The sequence below is a fragment of the Garra rufa genome, chromosome 4, assembly GCF_049309525.1.
Source record: "Garra rufa chromosome 4, GarRuf1.0, whole genome shotgun sequence".
NCBI classification, from domain to species: Eukaryota; Metazoa; Chordata; class Actinopteri; order Cypriniformes; family Cyprinidae; genus Garra; species Garra rufa.
The window spans coordinates 3803711-3823222 of NC_133364.1; the positions used below are offsets into that span (position 1 = coordinate 3803711).

Below are 19512 nucleotides of genomic sequence, written 5' to 3' on the forward strand. Positions count from 1 at the left end.
TTCTACATTATGTGAGTGAAAAAAACAGTGGAGAAAAAATGACCAGATTATTATTATTTATTTGTCCCAAAATGAAACCTAAAGAATGTATAAAAACAGCGGATAGCTAATAGGTAATACAGAAAAAAAAATCAGTAAGTACCAATGACAAAGTAATATGTATGATCATTCAAATCACTAAAAAGGATTAAATAATTATATAAAATATATATATAAATATATAATTATATAAAAAATATACTTAATATATCCCTGTAATTAGTTATTTCCAAAACTCTGTAGCACAGTTGTGATTCCTGTATATGACTGGACATTGGATATAAAACTGACTCATAATCACAAAACAGGATTTGTTTGCACAGGTAAAATCTGATTACGCCTTCTGGGTGACACGGGATTAAACTGGCCTCTCTCCACCTATAAAAAACCCTCAAACTCAGTTAATAAAAGAACATAATTCCATTTATAATGGAATTATGAGGCCAGGCATTTAGAGATTAATAAGCTTCACCCAAGGAATTTGCGGGTTGTACAGTAATAAACAAAACATTCATGTTACTAATTGCAGTTTAAACATTTAGAAAGTTTGTCTATAGCGCCTCCGTGTGGACGGTGTAAGGAAGAAAGTTGGCGCATACATCTCCCAGAAGTCCTTGCGCGTGACGTCTCGGACGCAGCAACAGGAAGTGTTCCAACTGAGCCGTTGCTGTAAGATAAGGTAAGCTTTTCTATTCATTTACAATTATTCTCGGTGTTATTCAAAAATATAATACAACTAAAAGTGTTTCTGGCGTCGTGTTCGTTTTTATTTACATGATCTAGTGTTTTATTAAAACAATGGGCGATTGTTTTCTTATTTTCGTAGAAGCTAATGCTAGGCTTCTACCAAAACATTTGACACTTATCTTTCAGCATTTCTGAAATCAAGACATAACATGTCTGTAACAAAAGCCACAACATAACAGTAGTTGCTGCAAAGCAGATTTTCACAGATCTGATCGTTTGCAGAATATAAGATTGTGTATTTTATGAATGGATCATGAATTAAGTCACAGTCCAAGTGTTTCTTGTGCTCTTCAGGAATGACCTGTACACTGGAGAAGGTGCTGGCTGATGCCAAATCACTGGTAGAGCGGCTCCGGGATCATGATAATGCTGCTGAGATCCTGATTGAACAAACCACGCTGTTGAACAAGAGAGTGGAAGCCATGAAACAGGTATCAGCATTTGTTCTCAGTCTGTCTAATTGAAATGTGTTGTTTCATTTATATTTCTTGTTCTTTCAGTACCAAGAAGAGATTGAGGTGTTGAACCAGGTGGCGAGACACCGGCCGCGCTCCACGTTGGTTATGGGTATCCAACAGGAAAACCGGCAAATAAGGGAACTGCAGCAGGAAAACAAAGGTGTCAGGAGGGTTTGCAATCAAAAGTTGTCGCTGGATCATTTGAGGGCTGTTTAAATCTAAATCCATATGTTTCTCTCGACAGAGCTGCGTACATCACTGGAGGAGCATCAGTCTGCGTTGGAGCTCATCATGACCAAATACAGAGAGCAAGTCTTTCGCCTTCTGATGGCTAGCAAGAGAGATGATCCTGCTATTGTCACCCAGCTCAGAGAGCAGCACACTAATGTCAGTCCCACAGACGTTTTTTTAAAAAATGGGATTCCCTGTAATACTGGTGGTCAAATAGGCATTTATGTTGCAGGAAATGCAGGCGCACATTGAGAAGATAAACGAAATGGCCACGGTGATGAGGAAAGCCATCGAGGTGGATGAAGGGCGACTATGTGAGGATGAGGAGAGAATCAAACGCCTGGAGGTCAGACACACTAAATATACCACAATATATTCACACAGATGCAAATTATAAACAATGGAATAAAATCAATATAAGAAAGATATATTAGTTATATTAAACTAATGTCACTTAAAGACTTAATACATGATCAGCACTTACAACTTGTAGTCCATTACTGATTATAAATTACATGAAGAAAATTGTAGTTAGTAACATTATTTTAATTTTTAACATTATTTTAACATTAGATTACACATTTTAGGTAATGTAATCCAACTTCTTTTTTGATTACTCTCAACCTAATTTATTTAAAATGTAGATTAAAAAATCTTTCATCATATTGATACAGAAAATTAATAGAGAAATTAAATATTTCATTCTGTTATCAACAACACGAAGTGCATTAAACATTATTTTCCAAACTAGTTTGCAAAGAAAAAAAAAATCCAATTAAATTATAAAAATGTAGAATCAAAATAGATACATTTTAAAATAAAAACAATCAAAATATAACATTTACTAAAATAATATTATAGTTCTATAATTTTATACAGTGTTTTATATAATTTTATATATTATTTTTATATGTAATTTAATATAATTATACAATATTTTTTTAATTTTTAAACATTTTTTTAGCTGCATATCATGTGACCATTAACCAACATCAGAACTGTGAACATGTGAATTTGTTGTTATTATTGAAACAATACAATCGTTAAATCTTAGAGTGACTGAGTAAAGTAAATAGGTTTCGGCAGACAAAAAAGTATATTACTGCTGTTGTGTGAATAATATGTAATTATTTAATTTTTATTTTAACTGATTATTTTTTATGTAATATTTAAAAATATTTTTATTTTATATTTTTATTTATATTTTCTTAATATACATTTTTTTAAACAATTTATCTGATTATTTCATTATTGAGTGTTTTAGAATGTAATATTACATATTATCAGTTACTACCCAGCACAATATATATATATACCACAACAAATGCAATACTTACAATGTAATCATGATTTGTACAGCTGGAGAACAGCGGTCTGCGAGAGCTGTTGGGAATCAGCCGTGAGGCATTTCTGGTGCTTAAGCGGGACGACACGTCTGACAGCACGTCTCTCTCGCCGCTGCTTACCAGCACAGACGTCAGTCTGAGGAAGAGCTAAAGACCATCAGAGACTCTGAGTTTACAAACCATCGTTCAGAGCTGCCCTACAAATCCCACAATCTTTCATTACAGGGTCACACGCACTCACTGCGCAACCTGGATGTCCATCAGCCATTCAGCGTGAGGGGTTTTGCAGGAAGGACCTGTGGAATGTCAAACACTGAGATCCAATTACTTTTCCATCTCTCCATCATTATGGCTTCAGTCTGGAAAAGTTCAGCCAATGAATACAATCATTTGTGGAATAACAAAAAAATTGGCATATTGTGAATGATTACTTTACCTGAACATGAGACTTTGTAAAGGGAACATCACAATGTCCCATTTTAATGAAAAAGCTTGTTGTGGTTGTAACAGTGTTTTATGTGGGTGTGAGAGGAAGTAGCATTGAAAGTGATTAAAAGCGTTGAATGAACTGGCTGTGTTCCTCACTAGTTTAATGCGCTGATAGTGTTAAATAAACTACTCAACACTTCAGGTTTTACACCACTTATAATTTAGTGTATTCAAATATCCAGCAGTGCATGGTATTACATGCATATGCATTTGAAATGCATACAAAATGCATTGCAAATGTTGTTTTGATGTTGACTTTAAAATAATAATAAATCATATAAATGTACAATATAATTTAATAAAAACAAAAATTCTAAAAAAAAAAAGTGAAATTATATTTATGCAAAATTCATTTATTTAATTTAATGTAATCTTAATAACAAAATGCATTGCACATGCTGCTATATGTTGACTTTAAAGGTGTCAAAGCATTTAGCATTATTCAATAGCCCAGCAAAACATTAATGACGGTTTGTCACATCAAACATTCACACATTTCTCGCATTCAGTAAAAACATCAGATCTCTCATTCTACTCTGTCATGGAACAGAAAACAATACCATTTAGGTGTTTTGGCACAAATTTCAACTTTATTAAACATTTATTTAGACAATCATTTAAATGTCATACAAAACACAAATAATGCATACTGCTACCACTTCAAAACAATTGTAACATTACGGTATGTTTTAACTGCTTTAAAAAAAGTTTGCTTCTGTGAGAGACACAAAGATCACATGAAGAAACCCTGAGAGGATACTAGAAGCGTATCGAGGAATAATGCAAAACTACTAATTTTACAAAGCTGGAGTCTGTCAACGATCGAACTTGGGTTTGTGTCTCTGTAAGAGCTACATGTTTAGTTATAAAGCACAGAAAATGTCTGAAAGATGTTTAAACTCCACAGATTCTCAATATTCCTCTTACACTGCAATTAAAATCCTCATTATTGAGTGTGTTACACCAGCGCAGTCAAATTCCCAGAGGAACGCAGTCAAAATAAGCTCATTATTTCCATCATGATCTCCAAACCCCGGTGAGGATCCGCCAGTGCTCATACTTACTCACTCAGACACAGAAAACACTCAAACATCAGTCATAGAGGCTTACAGTGGCTACTAATGAACACCAGTTCATTTGGTCTGCAATCGCAGCGTGTTATACATTTATTTTAATGGTGAACATCTTTTAAAATCACTCATTCACTCATATACTAACCAGACGTAATAAAAAGTTAAAAAAATCTCCACTGAATGTTTCCTCCAAGCTGCTAAAATGCATCTAAAAATCACGCTGTGGCAGCTGATGTATATAATAGAGGTCAGTTGCTTAACATTTATCTGAAAACAGCAATGGGAGTGAGCACTGCTGGGAACCTAGACAAAAACACACACACACACACACACACACACACACACACACACACACACACACACACACACACACACACACACACACACACACACACACACACACACACACACACACACACAAGTGCATAAGGTCAGTCTCACATCATGTGTGAGCTGCTCTGCAGGTCTTTTAACCTCCATTGGCTGAGTCTTTCGGCTCTAAAAATCGAGCTCAATCCTCATGTACGTTGCTATAGGTCTCCACAGGCTTGAGCAGCCGTTTTCTGGAGGAGAAGTACTAACAGTGAACTGACTTCAAGTCAAAAGTCAAAGGTTAAAGCAGTAGAGGCGTGGTTTCGCCCGCCGGTTCTGTGCGCTGTGTAAGCTGGCGAATACGTCCAAGGATTCGGGCTGATAAAGATGGCTTGTGGTGGCTGGGATCCAGAACGTTGGTCTTCCTGCGCTCTCGTTCTTGCTTCCACATCACGTAGGGGCTTGGTGGGAAAAACGGCCGTGATTTCTCCCGATACAGCTGCACAACAATCCCCGAAACCCCCAGAACGACCCACACGGTGATCATAATGAAATCTGGAGAGGCGAAAAAACAGACATGACCAATACATCAAGTTGGAGCATCAGGATCCAGAAATTAAAGCAAAGAAAATGTTTTTCAGGCTGCATTACTCCTTTATTCATCACTTTAATTAAATACTCAAGACCTGCATTTTAAGGGAAAAGGGACTTTGCATGCCAGTTTGTGTAATCTTGGAAGTTGTAATTGACTTTATTTAATTTGTGCAGGAGCATTTTTTGCCCCTGTATCTTGGATTCGGGGTGGATTCTTGCCCCAAGCCTTTTTTCATTTCTGACCCTGATCTGCACTAAATCTTTCACAGTGGCCAATAACATAAACCCCTGCAGACCTACCGATATCCTGCAGCGGAACCGAGATAAATGCTCGGCTGAAGTTGTCGTTGAGGAAGCGTTTGAGGACGTCCAGTGTGATGTAGGACAGACTGGTGTAGGTATATGCGTTGACAGCCAGGATCACTGTATACGCGCCAACCACTCCACATGTAATTATATTACCCTGAAACACAGATAAACACGTGCATTTTATTTGGGTGTTGGACATGCGCTTATATTAAATGTATTTTTTTGTATCTCACCTCTCTTGGCCACCTGATGAAGAATAAAGGAACAACCACCATAATGCAAGCAAACACGACCCAGAACACAACATCATTATGGAATATAGGAAGATCGCCTGGAGGAAGAAAAGAGATTAAACAACAAATCCATAAAATGAACATTAATAAACAACTACTGATCAACAGTTAACATTCAGCAAGACTATGAAGAGAGATTATAAAGAGATCATTCTAAACAGATGATGAAACAACATCTTTAACGGCATGAATTAGGGAAAAAAATGAAGGTTTCAAATATGATTTCTTACCAAGTGGAGTGAAGAAGGCGATGGATGAGATGAGAAATCCAAGAATGAGTCCGACCACCAACACACAGACCATAACCGAACCGAACCGCCACCAGCTCATCACCATGGCCACGCCCCCAACCACGCCCATCAGCGCTGTCAGAGCCAATCGAACTGCAGAGACAGTCAGTCAACAAACTGTTTAAAAACACTACAGGTGAAAAGGTAAAAAATAAAACTAACAGATATCAGTTGACTAATCAGAGAACATTAAAACAGTTGTTTTGCATTACAAATGTTATAATATTCAAATGAGGCATTGTCAAGTTAAATTATGCAGATAATTTTCCATAACTGAAATTTGTTTTATTTTGTTGACATGAGTAATTTTGGATGTCTTGTTATCATGTTTTCTATCCACTAGTCTAGGTTGAGTCATCAGTTGCTATCCATCTCAGAAAATCAAATGCTTTTCCTCATTTCAGCAATGCCTGTCCTGTAAATATGCAAACAGCTGACAAACAGTTCTTGATTTGGACAGACTGGTTTCACACCTCCAGCTAAAAATCCACAGCACATGATTGAGCAGCAGCAGCATGACTCTAATCTTCAGAGAGTTACGGCACAACAATAACCTCAATCCTCTGTGATGGGAGCTGCTTTCTGCACTCGTGACGGCTAATGAGATTCGCTGCTGGCAGAACCAGTTTGTGTAGCCAATTTCAGACAAATTTAACTGGAAAAACTCAACTTCTGGGGCATGAACTATTTTTAGCTCAGCGTAAACACTAGATCATCCAGAATGACGTGAAACCCTGAGATGATACATATACATTACAGATCCAAGAGGTGATCAGAAACTTCAAACTAAAGTTTCAGGCAGACGCTAGTTGTTTTGGTCTAATTTTACAGTGATTCAGTACATGTGTAACTCTGCATTGGTGACTGTGATGGACTCACTGTCGTAGTCCAGCTGTGTGGTTCTGGTGATCAAGATGAAGAAGATAAATGCCATAAAGCCGAATCCCATACAGAACAGCTCTAAAAAGAAACAAAAATTGACATTTTATAGCTAACAATAGGTATGCTTACATGGACAAATTTACATCTATCCAAATCAGTGTTATTATAGTATCACTTCTATTATTCTAATATTTTGAGTTTTTGAGGTTTTCAATTTCATTATATTTTGTCATTTGTTTTATTTTTATGTCTATATAGTTTTTCTTTTTTTGCAGTTTTAATGAGTTTATGTTTGTTTTATTTTTAGTTATTATTTTGTATTAGGTTTTGTATTTTATTTTTCATGTTTATTTTAATTTTAGTTCATATAATTTTTTTCAGTAATTTTTATTAGTTTTTGCTTTTTTCCTCAAATTTGTCTATAGTTTTTTTAGTAGAGATAATAGTCAAAAATAATTTAAATTTTTGTTAAAGAAAATGAGAAATGTTGCTTTGGCAACTAGCTGAAATAAAACACATATTATAATATTTTATATTTTAATTTATTTTAGTTCATATTAATTTTATTTCAAGTAACAATAAAAACTTAACTAAACTAAACTTAAAATTCATGGTTTTAGCTTTCAGCATGTAATGAGAAGTTTCAATTAAGTAAAAGAGTATAAAGCTGGCAAAAATACCATTTACTGAAACGTAACTGCATAAATGGCTCATTTCAAAATGTACTATATTATTTAGCGTCACTTAATATATTAACAAACCACCGTTACTTATCTCACATGTTCACATACAAGTCTTAAAGACAGCGGCAAAAAACAGCCATTTCATTCAAATGGAGAGAGAGTTGAAATGGTCATAAAACACTGAATGGACTGTTTGTTGTGCAAGAAGCCTTGACTAACATTGCAAAAGAACATCATAGAAGAAATGATGCATCATATGACCCCTTCAAAAATGTAGCACTGAAGCATAGTTTTATAGAGACCTCCAACTCTTTAAATCCCTGGCTTTCCCAAACCTAAAATACTTAGTGCATCTTTAGTTGATCGACAGTTATTAATAGCAGTAAAGTGCTGTGTTTCTAAGAAAAGCAAGAAAAACATGACTCACCACATTTGAAGAAGCGATGGCCCACAAAACACACAAACAGCCCAGCCAAACCCAGCACAGTAAAAAACACTTTAGTAGAAACTCTCCCTGAGAAAATAAGAGAGAAAACTAATTTTTACACTTAAATACCATGTCAAACCTGTCGACAAAACTGTTTAAAAGCTAAAGAATAAAAATATATAATTTATAAATATATTTAATTGAATTTTCTAGTAGGATTTAAAGGTGCCATGAATGGAAAACTGTGTTTACCTTGGCATAGTTGAATAATAACAGTTCAGTACATGGACTTGACATACCCTGAGTCTCAAACACCACCATTTCCTCCTCCTTATATAAATCTGGTGTTTGCAAAAGACCACTGAAAAATAGGTCAATTCCAACATAACACCGACTTTTACACAATAGTCCCAATCGTTAATAGTTACGCCCCCAACATTTGCATCGCCCAATCATCAGTAAAGTCAGTACATCAGTAAAATAAGGCGAGCCACTGAAGGGACATGGTTAGCTTAATGCTAGCGGTAGCCTGTACATAAGATTTCACTTACCACATAAATGGAGAGATGAGTGCACTGATGATGGCCAATTATTTACAGATCCTGAGCATCACTAAAGCATCAAAACTTGTGTGGTAAGTCCTTCTTATGCAGTATAACGTTACACAGAGCACATGCGATCACAATTAGAGAGAGTAAAATGTTGCGGATTCAAAACGGCAGATTCAACAAACCGTGGCTAGAGTTAAATAAATCAAGCGGCCGTAATTAAATATATATTTCCTCCATGTGTTTCCTTACAGCTGTTTGAGAGCGAGCCGCTCTGTGAGACAGCCAATCAGAGCAGAGCTCCTCGTTAATATCCAGGAAGCTTCCAAATAAGGCAATAACAGAGCATTTAATTCTAGGGACAAATCCTAGGGTTGTAAATGGACCTGTAAAACCGTTTCTGGAGATTTTTTGCCCTTTCCTATGCCATATACCTTCTATGTAGATATCAGAGAACAATTTAAAATATTGTTTCAATGCATTCTATGGCACCTTTAAAGATGGCCAATGGCCTCTTATATGAAAGGAATTTCTGAATTTAGGAGTAAAACAATGCAGCATGAATTTTAATTTTCTTTCACTTTCCTCACCTAAATCGTTGCATCCGTCTAGCGTGGAGTTGAAGCTGCAGGCATACGTGTGGACAGGGATGTAGGATGCTGATGTGTTCAACACTGGATCTCTCACAATCACAGAGAAAATCACACCCTGACCAGGCAGAGAGCTGAAGGAGAACTGCGTCCGGTCATTAGAGGATAAAGACACCACCTGAAAAATTGAAAATAAATGATAAACTAAGCTGTTTTCAGACCCGAAAATCATTTGTTTTGTTCTGAAACAGGGACTTAATTACATTTATATATTGAATGTGTGTGTTATTTATATATTTTTTATTTTATGAATATATTTTATATATATATATATATATATATATATATATATATATACACATATATGTTTGAGTATGCATATGTTAAGAGAGTTCAGGCGATACACACCTAATTGAACTAACCTAAAGAATAAAATGCACCAGATTACGAAACAAACATTGTAAACAGCTGAACAAGATAACATATGTTACAGATAAAGTAGTAAGGTAGGACAGAGAGATATCTGACACACTTTTCTGCTGTTGTCCTGCACGTTCTGCACATTGGCCACTTTTTCCATATTGCTGATCAGACTCCGCTCCGACAAGTCGCCTTCCGGCAGGAAGTACTGATACACCTCATACACCAATCGCCAACGAGTGCTGGAGCCCATGTCCACGTCACACGCCGGAGGAATCTCCCCTCTAAAAAACACCATCTGATTTAGAATGATTTCAATTTGGACACAATTTTAAGTGGTCATCAAACACTAAACTACATTACAAAGATTTGAGATTTAGGAGATGTTGTGATGCACATCACAGAAGACAACATTAGCATCAAAACTAGTTAATTTAGAGCTTTTTTGAGCTATTTTCCTCTTCTAGGCTTAAAATCTTCATTAGGATGTGATGTTTTCTCACATTATAGTACATCAATGACTCATCGGTTCCTCATAATTATTCATAAGTTTGCACATTCTTAATTATTTATGACAACACATGTTTCTGTAACAGACATTTTAAACTGTGAGATCACATACAGTAGTTGAGAGATGCATTTATAATGCGAGTAAAACTGTTCTTAATTAGAGATCATTTATATAATCGTGGCAGTCACAACTGACTTCATCTAACTGTGCAGGAGTATTTTTTTGCATTTGTATCTTGGGTTTGAGGTACATTTTTGCTCATTAAAGTGGAATTTTGGGGTTTTAATGACCCTTTAAAAAGTCCTAGACTTTATTAAATTCCTCTCACCTTCCATATCCGATGTTAGCAGGTGCAAAGGTAATCGTGGTCTCAAACAGGTTATATTGCAGGTAGATGTTTGGATCAATATCCAGAGGGAACTCCTGATTACAGGCTCCAGGGACGGGATCTGCACACACATTACACAGACACACTGAATGCACTGTATTCCAGACTATAGTCCGTTAATGAGACTGTCTGTGTTGTGGCATGCAAGTAAAGAGTTAGTTCTCTAACCAGTTCTGGTGTATGGCAAAATAACTCCAACTCCTGCTACGCTGCGTCCATCCGGCGTCTGCAGGAACCACGAGACAGCGGTCTGGCTCGGTGTCAAGTTGGATAACAGACCAGCATCTGCTGCCGTGACCGAAAAACCATAAAGTGGGATCTGAGCAATGCACAAAAAACACAACCTATGAATGGACAGCTACACACACAGTCACTCTAGATGGATAAAGGTCAGGTAGAGAATATTATGCAACAAACACACGCAAAGTGCGACCATTCAAATCCTGTCCTACATTCACTTGGTTTTACTTGGAATTACAGCAGACTAAACCGCAACAGTCAGGTTCTGTTCCCATCTCATTCATTTTCAACACAGGTGTATTAATTTTTAACAATAACTTATAAATTATTATACAGGCCTACTGTGAGTTCTGATGTTGTTAATCAGTGGTGATCATTTCAACAGGGGAACTTGAGATGAAAACCCACATTACCACATTAGTGTTTTAATTTGATTATGTCATTCACAATGCTTCTTGGGATTGAAGTTTGTTCCTTCATTAAGGCTGTTATATATACAGTCTTGTATATACAGTCTTTTTTTTGTAGTTTTAGGCTCATAATCTCTTTAAATACTTTTTAAATCAGTGCAAGTAGTTTTATACTTTCACTTTTCATTTTCATTTTAGTTAAAATTTTTCTACGTGCTTTTGTTATTTTTATTATATGTTTTTTTACTTAAGTTTTAGTTTTATTAAATATTACTACTTAGGTCTGAGTTCTTTTTTAATTAAATTTAAGTTATTATTTATTTCCAATTAGTTATATTAGTGCTTATATATTTTTAACAGTTTCTGCTTTAGATTTATTCAACAATAACTCTGTTTTAAATATCCATGTGAAAAATAAAGAGGAAAAATACTACTGAAAAAGTGGGCGGTACTAATGCTCAATGTATTTCAGCATTTCATATTAACGTTAACTCTGTGTCTGAACTGGGGTTTGTGCACAATGCACTACAGCTGCATGAATGCTGACATTATGAACAGAATGCATGAAGGGGTGTGTGTGTGTGTGTGTGTGTGTGTGTGTGAGAGAGAAGATCAGAGCTTGTGATTAATCTCTCACATGATGTCTTGCTTGATCAACCAATGGAACAGGGTCAGCTAGGGGTGTGTGCGTGTATGTTTCTGTGATGTCTTACCGGTGTATATGAGAGCGTAACATTGCGGTGATGTGTATGAAACTGCAGCGTTAAGAAAGAAACGTCAGCGGGAATCCGGGAAACGACAGCTTGAACCGTTCCATTCACTGGGACACTCACGTTCTGGAAGGTTCCCAGAGAAAACATAACACGGTCTGCAAAACACATACAAGAACACATTCATACCAGTATCTGATTCTTTTTCACCCTTATTATAATAAAAAAAGCAACGTTTGACCTCAGGACCTCTATTTTTTTTTTACAACCAAAAAAAGACTATTTACGTATACTCATTTATGACAACTGTCAAAACATTCTGAAAAAAATATTTTTTGTTTTCAGAATATTCTGACAGTTGTCAGAAATTTATATACATAGTATTTTTATTTCATTTGAAATGAAAGCGGTGAGTGACTGCCTGGAAAAGACACCACACACTTTAAACAAGGAAGTGGCTTTTGACAGTTGTGATTTGGTGTAGAAAGATGTTGGCTCATGGTCGCTCTGACTTCCTGCCTGACTGAAATCTGGCATGATAACCAAGTAATCTGATTACACAATGACTCACACTTGCTGTACATCAAAACTACACTGAAAAACTGTTGTGTCCAAACCTGCAAGATGCTGCCTTTACATGCAGTACACGGATATAGGAAGGAATTTGTGTGTTTCCTTTATTCTACCTTATGGCATAATTTTCTAGCAATAAACCACGAAGCCAATACTTTTTTTAAGTTTTAAGGAATTGCTTAACAAACAGTTTTAATGTCCCATCCCCAGTTTTGAGGTCTGCAGAGATCCTGAAGACTGAAATTACTTCACTGAACTGAAACAATCTCTCTGTCTCTCTTTCTCCTTCAGGAATGTGGAAATAGTTTCTGAATTGCATCTCATAGATCGTTGCTCTGTTTCATTGTCGTCTGTGCATTGTAAGCAGGAATGAGGAGAATTAAAAGGGGGAAAAAACACTAAAGAAAATGCGTCACTGTTACAAAACAACAGAGCATTAATAAAAGGCACAAAATCAAAACTGACAGATACTAAAAACTATCAGACACTTTCCTGACAGGCAAGATCAACAAATGCACAAAACATCAGAAGTGTTTTACTACAGATCTACTGTTTCCATAACGCTATAACGTCTATGGTGTCATATTTGATAAATTCTTTTATAAGGCCTGTTGCACACAATTAATTACATACCTTCTGTTGATAGTTTATGATAGTTGACTGATAGTTTATGATTTTTTATTTTATTAAAATTGTACAAACATCTTCCGCTTGTGCTTCATGTGTTTTTTTTTTTTTCTGCTGTCAAATCTAATTTTTAAAAAGTAAACATTAGAATATTGTTGATATTGTTATCAACAATTACTGGAATAAAAGCAACTTAGGTTTACTTGATTTTCCCTAAAGTCATGTGGAAATGTGAGACTAAAATATAATCATTAGGCTTTTGAGAGACTTTAGTTTGTACATCTCTAAATAATCATTGTATTGCATTGCATTATATGTTTTGATCATTTTAATATAATCTTACTAAGACATATTTTTGAAATTATACAATGACAACTTATACTTAAATCACTTCATGTAAGTAGTCTGTTATAATGAGCCTTAAAAGCCTGTATCAAATATGATACAAAATATAAAACACATGCAAACACTTTTTTATATCAGTCTAAAGGTTCAATAAACTGTTCTATTTCATATTTTGCATTGTTATGACCCTCTCTGGAGTTGTGTGATCAAATCAGACAAACGAATTAGGTATTAGCTTTATATAGTTATAATAGGGTGAATTTAGTGGTAGGTTTACGTTAAAATAATATGACGTTGAACCTGAAATCACACTGGCTAGTTATAAAACCATGCAGTTATCGATCAGCATTATTAAATCAAAATCAATTCAGTATTCATGTGTTGGAAAATCATGTCAGCTGTCTCAGAATTCAAGCAAATGTCATTTGTTACATGCATGCGTTTGTATCTGTTGATAGAGATGTTTTGTTTACTCACTCTCATCCTGAGCGCGCAGACAACTGACCCATGACAAAACGAGCAAAACCAAACATTTTCTCTTCAGTGGCATTTTCCTAGATCAGTCCAGTCCATAAACACGCTCTAGTAGCAGCGATCAGATACGGGAGTCATGCTGAAGCTTCACGTTTAGCCTCCGGAAGTGTCACTCGTTCCTCGGTAGCGCTACAATGCAACAACTTTTGAGTTGAACGCGCCTTTCGCTTGTAGTACGCAGGCGCAACTGTATGGCGTCACGTGATCTCGCTTTGAACGCGCTCGGCGGAAACGGAAAAGGCGAAGAGGAGCCAACATGGCGGACCGGCTAACGCAGCTTCAGGATGCTGTTAACTCCGTAAGACTGATTTAAATGTTAATTGTATGACTAATAAGCTGTAGAGGAGGGCAAAGTGTACAAAACATATTCATTTAGTCGTCTGTTACATTAAGTGACATTGTGTTTGTAAGAAGTCACATTAATGTACTGTAGCGTATGAAGGTGTTAGCATAGCATGCAGTTGAGAATTAATAAACATACATTTAATTAATAAAGTTTGTACATACATTTGTACACCAATAAGCTAATACTCTATTAAAAATAAATATTTGTTATTTAAAATAGGAAATAATGTATTATGTAGAAAGTAAATTGAAGTAAGTCAAAATGCTCCTTCAAGAAATTAAAATTGCGGTCAACACATGAATAAAACTATATATACATTTTTTAATTATTTGTGACAAATACCAGAATATTGTGTTATATTATGTAGCCTTGGTTTTTACACTTGGTTTAAAAATAAACATTTTTTTTGTGACATGTACAACAGTATTGTTTTATAAGTGTTAAATTGTGTACTCTTGTGTTTATATATTTTAAAAATAAATATAATGTATTTGTGACGCATACCACAATTTTGTTTTATAAGTGTTAAATTATGTACTCTTGTTTTTACATTTAAAAAAAAAAATTAAAAGAAGTTTACGCATTATTCACAGTATTAGAATTGAATTGCAGTACTTTTCATCATATTTATAAAGCAAAGACATTTGCAATAAACTGAATACAAAGGTGGTTTGTTATACTGGGTTGCTTGTGTGCAATGTGTGTTTGATACATTGCTTTAATGTGTGTGTTTTAGCTGGCTGATCAGTTCTGTAATGCGATTGGAGTCCTGCAGCAGTGCGCACCGCCTGCCTCATTCAGCAACATCCAGACAGCCATCAACAAAGACCAGCCCTCCAACCCCACAGAAGGTGCTCAAATCTGTACCAAAAATCAGTTTTACAGCAATGCTGTGTTGTGGTTTAACTGACATGGTTTCATGTGTTCTTCTAGAATACGCTCAGCTGTTTGCAGCACTGATAGCAAGAACAGCAAAAGATGTTGACGTGCTGATTGACTCTCTGCCCAGTGAAGAATCTACTGCCGCACTGCAGGTGCGTTTATACACAAACAGTGCAACTGGCTCCCTGAAATGTCTATATTTATCTACCTTTTTCAAACAAGCCTACTGCATATGGGTGGGACATCTGGATTTGTTTACTGGCACTCAAAAGTATAGAAAGAAGTAATTTCAAATAATAAGGTTGTGCTACGAATTAAAGTTAACTGAAACCATAAAAAGAAAACATTTTCGTGACTTTACATAAAGTAATCGTTAACTGAAATAAAATATAGAAAACGTCAAATTTAGTTCAGCTAGTTGTCAAACTTTTGTGTGCTAAAATAACTGCAAAAACATTATTACATTATAAAAAATCTACAAAAAATTACAAAAACACAGTAAAATAACTAAAATGAAAACAAAATGTTGATATAAATTAGGGCTGGGCGATATGGCAAAAATGTAATCTCGATAATTTTTTCCCATATTGAACGATAACGATATATATTTCGATATAAGCTGTTGATGTTGCCAGCTTTAAAATAGTATCCCAACAATGACTAAAGCCACAAAAATTAAAGGATTCATTAAATTACATTTTTAAGTATAGTTTTTTTTTAACAAAAGCAGATTACAGATTTGGCCTTAAAAATTAAAATAACTCACTAAAATAAATGAAAAAAAATAAAATAAAAGTTGTGACAGAGTATGGTAAATGAGAGTAAATGTACAAAATGTAAACATAAAATTATTGTAAAAACATAATTTGTAACACATTTATTTATTTATTTATTATTTATTATTATAAACACAATTATTTATTTTCTCTATTATAGGTTGAGCTATTTAAATTAGAGGCAACCACTGCATTTTGAAACAATCTACAGTATAAATATCAAAAAATTACGACACAGTTCTTTCTTAATCGTATTAAGTGCAGACAATTCAGCCATAATCAAAGTAGGCTACTCTCTCATTATTCAAAGTGCAAATAGAGACGGAATATTTCAAGCATGATACAGAGCTATAGACATACACAACCTATTATAGTCTACATTCTGATAACAGCCTAGATATGTCATTTAGCCTAATTTGCGCGCATTGTGGAGTCACTCTCTAAACAAGAGGGATTGAAATTGCTTTTGAATGCGCGTGCGTTTTTTGCTTTCGGTTTCAGTTTTAACAATCGCGCTTTTCAGATAGTCAAACCACGGAATTCGTGCTACCTTTTTTTGTCGACAACTTCAACATCTTTGGATAATAACTCGAGTTAGTTTCTCTTTCGTCGCTGCTTCCACTCTCTTTTTTTGTCGTCCTGGTGTAAGGTTGCTTCGCAAAGTGCGGTAGGAAATGAACTTTGTACTTTGACATGCACACGGACGCTGCACGCTGATTGGCCGCTGTCACATATTTCTGCTGTGTGATTGGCTCTTAGATTAATCCATATCGAGCAAAAAATGTCTAGAGCTTATCATCGTTATTAACATAAATTTTATCGCGATTCGATATGATATCGCTTATCGGCCCAGCCCTAATATAAATACAATAAAATGATATAATTTTACTAATATTCTAAATATTAATAAAAACTATAATAGTATCTCTCTCTGTCTATATATATATATATATATATATATACATATATGTACACATTTAATTTTTTTTAAGGTAATATGTTAATATACGCTGCCATTCAAAAGTTTGGGATCAGTAAGATTTGTTTATGTTTTTATTGAAGTTTCTTATGCTCATCAAGGCTGTATCTATTTGATCAAAAATACAGATTTTTTTTTTTGTAATTTTGTTAAATATTATTGCAATTAAAAAAAAACATTTTTTTGTAAATTTTAATATACTTTTTAAAATATCATTTATTCCTGTGAAGCAAAGCTATAGTTTCAGCATCATTACTCCATTAATTCAGAAATCATTGTAATATGCTGATTTCTTGTCAATGTTGAAAACATTTGTGCTGCTTAATATTTTTGAAACATGTGATACTTTTTTCAGGATTCTTGGATAAATAAAAAGTTAAATAGAACAGTGTTCATTTAAAAATCGAGATTTGTGTTACAATATACACACAGTTTGGGGTTAGTAAATTCTCTTTTTAATAATAAATAATAATAAATACTTTTATTTAGCAAGGATGTGTTACATGGATTAAAAAGTGCTAGTAAAGACTTATCTTGTTAGAAAAGATTTCTGTTTTGAATAAATGCTGTTCTTTTTAACTTTTCATTCATCAAAGAAAAAAAGTATCACAGGTTCCAAAAAAATATTAAGCAGCACAACAGTTTCAACATATATAATAAATAATAAATCAGCATATTAGAATGATTTCTGAAGGATCATGTGACACTGAAGAATGTAATGGCTGATGAAAATCCAGTGCTGTGTCACAGAAATAAATTATATTTGAAAGTATATTAAAATAGAACAATTTTTGATCAAATAAATACAACCCTCATGAGCATTATTTGGTATGTTATTATAAAATTATTTTGAAGCAAAGAACTGTTCATCCCATGAAGCAAATGCAAACAAGTCCACTTAATGAATTAATAATATAAAAAACACTATATTGGGCATTGAATTCAGCATGTTTTTTTTTTTCTTGTTTTGTTTAGTTTTTAAATCATGAAATATGAATGGGATTTTCACCTTCAGAACCCAGCTGTTGTATTTAATGACACCATAAAATATTTATACTTCTGGCGCTGTATTCCATTAAGCGCCACCTTTTGTTCAGATATTTTATGTAGCATAGTTTCACAAAGTTAAAGTCTGACCATTCTGTTTTTGCTTCAGATTTCAAAATTATACTGTCCAGTTTAAATAAAACTGCTTATGCTGCATGTATGCGGCATCTTTGTTTGGATCGTGATCAAAATACTGCAGTTGCCTCTAATTTTAAATGGAAAGAGCACAGCAATGCATTAGTTTGTTCATATGCAAATATTTATTTTATTTGTATTATTTATTTATTTGGTTTGGGACTTGTTTTAAACTTTAAATTTAGTTTTGTTATTTGACATTTCAATTTCACAAAGAAATGTGCAGCATTTTGTCTGAGAAATAATAAAAGGGCATCTTTTCGTTTATAATTTGTCTTGTCATGAGAGAATTGCATTGTGAAATCAGTATTGTTAATCATGTCACACTGTGAGCGAATCATTACATCCCTACAAAAGTCTAATAATACCTTTTCTCTGTATGTTTTTTAATTTGTTTCACAGGCTGCCAGTCTAAGGCAGTTGGAAGAGGAGAACCAGGAAGCTGCGAACCGTCTGGAGGAAGTGGTTTACAGAGGAGACATGCTGCTGGAGAAGATCCAGTCAGCGCTAGCAGACATCGCCCAATCACAGCTGCGCACACGCAGCGGAGCCCCAAGTCAGCCGACACCACCAGAGTCATGACAGCGACTGACCCCAACCAAACATGGACTATATCATCTGTACACAGCAGGGATTTTATACTCATCTTTCAGCAATCACAAGAGAGATTGTGTTAAATGTACAGTTTGTTTCTGGACTGAGGAATAATTCTGATTTTGTTCTGTAAGTGCTCACTGTTTCTCATCGCATGTCTTGAGTATATGACCTCTGACGTATCTTTCTACCTGATAACCATAAATGTTCAGCATCCATCAACCTTTTTCAGACAGTCAGCATCTGGGTAAGTTGTTTTTTGTATATTTAATGATATTTTTTTGTGCCAGGATCATCTTTTCTTCATTTTATTTTGAAAGAAATTTTGTCTTTGTGTTTAACAAATAAAAATTTTTTTGTATTAAGTGCTTGTTATTCTTTGGTTCTAAACTCTAGAAAGAATTATGCTATCAAAAAAAATTGCATGAAATATTTTAAGTTGTTGTAAGAAACCCTAACAAGTAAATACTTATAAAACTTTTTTTAATGTTATATAGTGACAAAGTTTGAGTGCTGCCATCTTCCGGTCATGCAAGCGAATTTAATATGCAGAAACGGACTTTGATATTACTTCTACGCGGTGATAAAGATCTTAGTTTTTCATTAATAAAAATATGTATAAATTAATAATAATTTATTATTGTATTGTAATTGTTTTCTTCTCCGCTAAATGATTTCTGTGCC

At 34.5% G+C, this 19512-nt stretch overlaps 3 protein-coding genes across 4 annotated transcripts; 2 read left to right on the forward strand and 1 right to left on the reverse strand.

Moving 5' to 3' along the window:
• The first annotated feature begins 661 nt into the window (after window positions 1–661).
• Window positions 662–3389, forward strand: fgfr1op2 (FGFR1 oncogene partner 2). Of its 2 annotated transcripts, none has more exons than XM_073838812.1 (6): window positions 662–718; window positions 1081–1217; window positions 1287–1404; window positions 1489–1631; window positions 1708–1821; window positions 2835–3389. In XM_073838812.1, the coding sequence occupies exons 2-6, from the start codon at window positions 1083–1085 to the stop codon at window positions 2970–2972; spliced, it is 648 nt and encodes a 215-aa protein (XP_073694913.1). In that variant the 5' UTR covers window positions 662–718; window positions 1081–1082; the 3' UTR covers window positions 2973–3389. The 2 variants fall into 2 exon arrangements, with proteins under 2 accessions (XP_073694913.1, XP_073694914.1); XM_073838813.1 differs by having other exon boundaries at window positions 1717–1821.
• Window positions 3390–4754: 1365 nt separating this feature from the next.
• Window positions 4755–14212, reverse strand: tm7sf3 (transmembrane 7 superfamily member 3). The gene is made up of 12 exons (XM_073838278.1): window positions 14013–14212; window positions 11994–12148; window positions 10799–10949; window positions 10571–10691; window positions 9844–10015; window positions 9312–9489; window positions 8174–8260; window positions 7061–7141; window positions 6122–6274; window positions 5832–5929; window positions 5590–5752; window positions 4755–5250 (listed from the first exon to the last, which is right to left on the reverse strand). Exons 1-12 carry the CDS (start codon window positions 14083–14085, stop codon window positions 4997–4999), a joined length of 1686 nt encoding a protein of 561 aa, XP_073694379.1. The 5' UTR covers window positions 14086–14212; the 3' UTR covers window positions 4755–4996.
• A 108-nt stretch (window positions 14213–14320) lies between these two features.
• med21 (mediator complex subunit 21) lies at window positions 14321–19193 on the forward strand. Its single transcript, XM_073838950.1, has 4 exons — window positions 14321–14367; window positions 15152–15266; window positions 15349–15449; window positions 18637–19193. Exons 1-4 carry the CDS (start codon window positions 14326–14328, stop codon window positions 18814–18816), a joined length of 438 nt encoding a protein of 145 aa, XP_073695051.1. The 5' UTR covers window positions 14321–14325; the 3' UTR covers window positions 18817–19193.
• The last annotated feature ends 319 nt before the right edge of the window (window positions 19194–19512 follow it).

What these genes read in the sequence shown, in the direction of transcription:
- fgfr1op2 (XM_073838812.1), top strand. Translation starts at nt 1,083, where the DNA reads ATGACCTGTACACTGGAGAAGGTGCTGGCTGATGCCAAATCACTGGTA. An exon ending in ACTGCAGCAGGAAAACAAAG is followed by an intron (nt 1,405 to 1,488) that starts GTGTCAGGAGGG and finishes TTCTCTCGACAG; the next exon opens with AGCTGCGTACATCACTGGAG. An exon ending in AGAGAATCAAACGCCTGGAG is followed by an intron (nt 1,822 to 2,834) that starts GTCAGACACACT and finishes TGATTTGTACAG; the next exon opens with CTGGAGAACAGCGGTCTGCG.
- tm7sf3 (XM_073838278.1), bottom strand. Translation starts at nt 14,085, where the DNA reads ATGCCACTGAAGAGAAAATGTTTGGTTTTGCTCGTTTTGTCATGGGTC. An exon ending in TTTGCCATACACCAGAACTG is followed by an intron (nt 10,692 to 10,798) that starts GTTAGAGAACTA and finishes ATGTGTGTGCAG; the next exon opens with ATCCCGTCCCTGGAGCCTGT. An exon ending in CCATCGCTTCTTCAAATGTG is followed by an intron (nt 7,142 to 8,173) that starts GTGAGTCATGTT and finishes GTTTCTTTTTAG; the next exon opens with AGCTGTTCTGTATGGGATTC.
- med21 (XM_073838950.1), top strand. Translation starts at nt 14,326, where the DNA reads ATGGCGGACCGGCTAACGCAGCTTCAGGATGCTGTTAACTCC. An exon ending in TTCAGGATGCTGTTAACTCC is followed by an intron (nt 14,368 to 15,151) that starts GTAAGACTGATT and finishes TGTGTGTTTTAG; the next exon opens with CTGGCTGATCAGTTCTGTAA. An exon ending in AATCTACTGCCGCACTGCAG is followed by an intron (nt 15,450 to 18,636) that starts GTGCGTTTATAC and finishes TTTGTTTCACAG; the next exon opens with GCTGCCAGTCTAAGGCAGTT.